Raw genomic sequence first — 4,157 nt, 5'->3', positions numbered from 1 at the left:
ATATTTGTTTAGTGTTTTCTAGATTCCTTGTTTAAAATACGTTAATATGTACCTTTCCCTTGACAGTCGCATTTTCGTCCTGACAAAAACAAATAATTGAAAAACCAAACCGCTTATAACTCCTGCTCCAGAAATATCTATAAACTCACTCTCCATCTCCATTAATATTCTCCCATTATCCACTTTGTTGTTCAAACTATCTTCTTTCTAATCTCCACCCTTTATTTTTTCAATCATATTCAGGTCAGTTCTTTTATTAGTTAATTATATCTATGTTGTTGATCATCTCTATTAGTACGGATTTATGATGATCGGTTATTAATTTGTTTGAATTTTGAGTTTTATGTTGATGTGTTAATTTAGTTCAAACAAGTATGATTTTATTAATTATATTTTTAGGAAGTGTTTGGGAGTTTAAGTGAGTTAGGTAAGGAGTTTTTGTTTTTGTTTTTTTGTTTTTTTTTTTTTATAAATTGTGAAATTTGATTTGATTCACCTGCACGATATCTAATTTAGCTATTTTCTTGTGATTTATTTAGTTTAATTGTTTTGACCAAATATAATTAACTAATATTTTGATGATCTGACTAGTGTTTTTTTTTTTAAATCTGTTACAATTAGATTCCAACAGTTTAAACTTTAAACAGGGGTTAGATCTCATATACTCTTAGGATGTCAAATGAACCTGAACCCAATCGGGAAATCCGCAACATTAGGGGATCAGGGGCGGATCCAGCCCATATTTGTGGTTCCAAGGAACCCTGTGCGTTTGGAAAAAATAAAAAAAATTAGTGAGAACCTTATCAAATTTAGAAAAAAGTAGTGAGAATTAAAGAGAATTTACCAAAAGGAACCTATTAGAATAATCCACTTAACTTTTTAGTTATTTTAATAAATTTTATATAAAAAAAAAACTAAAATAGTAAAATTGCACGTGGGAGTCTAGTCAAACTAACCGATATCCAACGGGTAGTGAGTAATCGGGTATGGGACTAGATATGAGATATGGTTTCATCGTCGGATATAGGTCTAGGATTATCAATAACCCGTCGCATTGACATCCGTATATGTTGCACTAGTTGTCAAATACGACATCGGTATGCGAATACTTTATATTGTAATAATTGTTGATTCATGATTCATTAATAATGTACTATGATGGCATGTGATCGAATAAATATCTATAGTTTAAATAGTACCACTTTGATTCATCAATGTGATTTATATGTCAAGATTTGTTGATTCTTGGTGTATTTTTATTTTTGGTAACAGGAATGATGAGTTCTCTACAAGGTCCAGTCGTATGCCCGTCTGTACATAGGAAGCAAGGAGGTATTCACGGAGTTCCTGCAGTTAACGGGTCGTTAACAAAGGCTAAAACTCTTACAAGTGGGATGTGGGGATTTAGAGGTGTTTATAATCGTCGCGTTCGTATCCATGGTCAACCAAAGTCAAAGACCGTTACATGCACTTATAGTTCGTCATCGAATGGAAATGGTAGCATGGCAGAAAGTTTTAACGAGAACGACTCGGATTATGTCAATTCTAGCGTAGTTGAAGCCGGTAAGCTAATTAACAAAACAATTTTATTTAATTAGTGATTTTGATTTAATTAAATATGTTGGTTTGGTTTTTTATATAGTTGAAGTGAAGAGTGGACCGGAAGGGTTTATGATTAAGATGAGGGATGGGAGATATCTAAATTGTGCGCATAATAGTCCTCAAGGTGGTCATCTGCCTGATTACGCCCCGCATCCGGCTATTGTATTGAAGATGGAAGACGGGACAGGCTTGTTACTTCCAATAATTGTTTGTATGTATATATTTTAAATTAATTTCCGGATGTTTATTTTTTTCGGAATCGTATACACACACGTACGGTCTTGCTCATAGCATTTTGCATTCCCTTTTTTTTTGCAGTGGAGATGCCTAGTGTATTGCTCATGGCAGCAATGCGAAATGTTCAAATCGTATGCTGATTCCTTACCGTTGACTAATTGATTTGACTTTTTTTCTTGTGTTTTTATTGTATATTTCTTTGAGTTATTGATTTTTTTTTTTTTTTTATTTTTTGTGTTGTGTTTCAGGCTAGGCCAACTATGTATCAAGTGGTGCAGGATATGGTTAATAAGATGGGCTATAAAGTAAGTTTTTTTTTTTTTTTTTATAGATTAAAACGTTAATATGCGGCATCTAAAATCTCACTGCAGAAACATTTGCGTCATTGTCCGCTTTTCCCTTTTAGATGTTAAAAAATTGGGAGCTACATGAAAAATAAATTTAACTAAATATACTATACAACATATGTTCAGGTCAAACTCGTTCGAGTAACAAAGAGAATACACGAAGCGTATTTTGCTCAGTTGTATCTCACAAAGGTATGAACTTCAAATAATTACCAATTTAATGGATGAAATATTCATTTTAAATATGTTTCTATACTTTTGCTATAATTAACATCATGGTGTTCACAATTTCAGGTGGATGATGAAACCGCTTGTGTTAGCTTTGACCTTCGTCCATCAGATGCCATCAATATTGCTGTTAGGTGCAACGTACGTACGACATTATCATCTTAATAGTGCCTTACTTTCATTTGTTTTATGTCATAAATGCGTGGAAAGATTTCTTTTTACGCATTCAGGTTCCAATACAAGTGAACAAGTTCTTGGCATTTAGTGACGGCGTGAAGATTGTCGAATCTGCAAAGCCATCTATTCAGAAATCTTCTTCAGATGGCTTAATATTTAAAGAACTCGACAGGTATCGGAAAAGATATTTTATAAAAAAAAAGTATTGGGATGATATTAAAATTGGTATAGTCATTAAGGCTCGCTACATATTTTTTATCGGAAGTTACTAAGAACGCAATTTTTACAGACCAAGTGGGCAGCCTTGTGTTGAAACCAAGGAGTTTAATCTTGTTCGGAACATGCTTGTTGCTGCCGTTGAGGAACGTTACAGAGACGCTGGTATGTTTTGTGACTTCGTCTTATTCTTAGTTTCTTACATAAATATGTTATTTTAACCTAAATCGATCCATTTATGATCCTACGAGCATAATACTGCCACTTGAAAATGTGCGTTTAATACTGCCACGCGTTCTGCTCTTCACATAATCATGTAGTGTCTTTATGTTGCAGCGCAATGGAGGGATAAGCTCACTCAACTTCGATCCAAGAGGAACTGGGCTTAACGGGTAATATAAGCACTTTCTTGACCATTTCAAATATGAATTCTTTTGCTTATGACATCAGAAATTTTCATTCTATGTGGTTTTTGGGACTGAAACACCAGCAATTTGCATCTTCTACTGAAATGACCATAAAATGTTAGCAATAATATTTGGTAGTTGTGGTAAAGTCAGGGGTTGGGTAACGGGTCAAAAACAAGTAATTCTTTGACCCGCAAGAATGAATAGCTAGGGTTGTGACCGGAAACTTATTTTTTTTCCAACATTTTAAGACTATATATAACTAATTAGTGAGTTTAATAAAAATAATTATTGTGTCAAACATGATTACAAAAATTATTATTTTTACAATAATAATCTATTGTTATGTTCCTTACAGCCTAACATTTGTTTAATTATATTTTACGCATCAGAAACATTACCCAAATCGAACCAGTTAACAGGTCGAAGCTCATATTTTGACCCAAGTTAACGGGTCAAAACTTATCTTTTTACCAGTTAATCTTTTGATTGTTATCTATTTCATGTCATTACTATATATTATGCTAGCAGTTTGTCATGGATTCTGTATTTGTTGCAGGAAGATGGTTCTGTACATAATTATTATATGGGTTTCTTTAGTTGAAAATATGTTTGTATGAAAGCTTTGTAAATATGTGTTGTATGGTTCCAAACATCACCTTATGCAAGAATTATTACCTGATTTATACTACCAATATATTTAGTATTTCCTTTTCGTTTTCTTTTTGTAGTTCTATAAGAAAAAAAGCTGCACACCTCAAAAGTAATAGGTGTGCATACAAAGAATAACATATAAATGTATGTATTATATAAAAATGTGAATGTGTTATTAAGATTTATGCCAGGGAGTTCTATGATAAGTACAAATTTAAGGGCTAAATGGTGGGTTATAAAAGGATGAAGGGGCAAAATGTCAACTCAGTCAAAACTCGAGGAGCACCGA

The 4,157-nt window shown here is 32.9% G+C and overlaps 1 protein-coding gene across 2 annotated transcripts; it reads left to right on the top strand.

The window, feature by feature from the left end:
• On the top strand, positions 1-3,929 carry LOC110871780 (bifunctional nuclease 2). Of its 2 annotated transcripts, XM_035984026.1 has the most exons (11): positions 1-243; positions 1,273-1,563; positions 1,643-1,813; positions 1,921-1,970; positions 2,088-2,144; positions 2,313-2,378; positions 2,481-2,555; positions 2,645-2,763; positions 2,881-2,972; positions 3,144-3,199; positions 3,774-3,929. In XM_035984026.1, exons 2-10 carry the CDS (start codon positions 1,275-1,277, stop codon positions 3,194-3,196), a joined length of 972 nt encoding a protein of 323 aa, XP_035839919.1. In that variant the 5' UTR covers positions 1-243; positions 1,273-1,274; the 3' UTR covers positions 3,197-3,199; positions 3,774-3,929. The 2 variants fall into 2 exon arrangements, with proteins under 2 accessions (XP_035839919.1, XP_035839921.1); XM_035984028.1 differs by lacking the exon at positions 3,774-3,929 and having other exon boundaries at positions 77-243; positions 3,144-3,200.
• Positions 3,930-4,157: the final 228 nt, after the last annotated feature.

Source organism: Helianthus annuus, chromosome 2, assembly GCF_002127325.2.
Source record: "Helianthus annuus cultivar XRQ/B chromosome 2, HanXRQr2.0-SUNRISE, whole genome shotgun sequence".
Taxonomy (NCBI): Eukaryota; Viridiplantae; Streptophyta; class Magnoliopsida; order Asterales; family Asteraceae; genus Helianthus; species Helianthus annuus.
Note: the sequence above shows the minus strand (reverse complement) of the source record. Positions and strands in the feature narration are given on the sequence as shown.

What these genes read in the sequence shown, in the direction of transcription:
- LOC110871780 (XM_035984026.1), top strand. Translation starts at nt 1,275, where the DNA reads ATGATGAGTTCTCTACAAGGTCCAGTCGTATGCCCGTCTGTACATAGG. An exon ending in TTCTAGCGTAGTTGAAGCCG is followed by an intron (nt 1,564 to 1,642) that starts GTAAGCTAATTA and finishes TTTTTTATATAG; the next exon opens with TTGAAGTGAAGAGTGGACCG. An exon ending in CTCAGTTGTATCTCACAAAG is followed by an intron (nt 2,379 to 2,480) that starts GTATGAACTTCA and finishes TCACAATTTCAG; the next exon opens with GTGGATGATGAAACCGCTTG.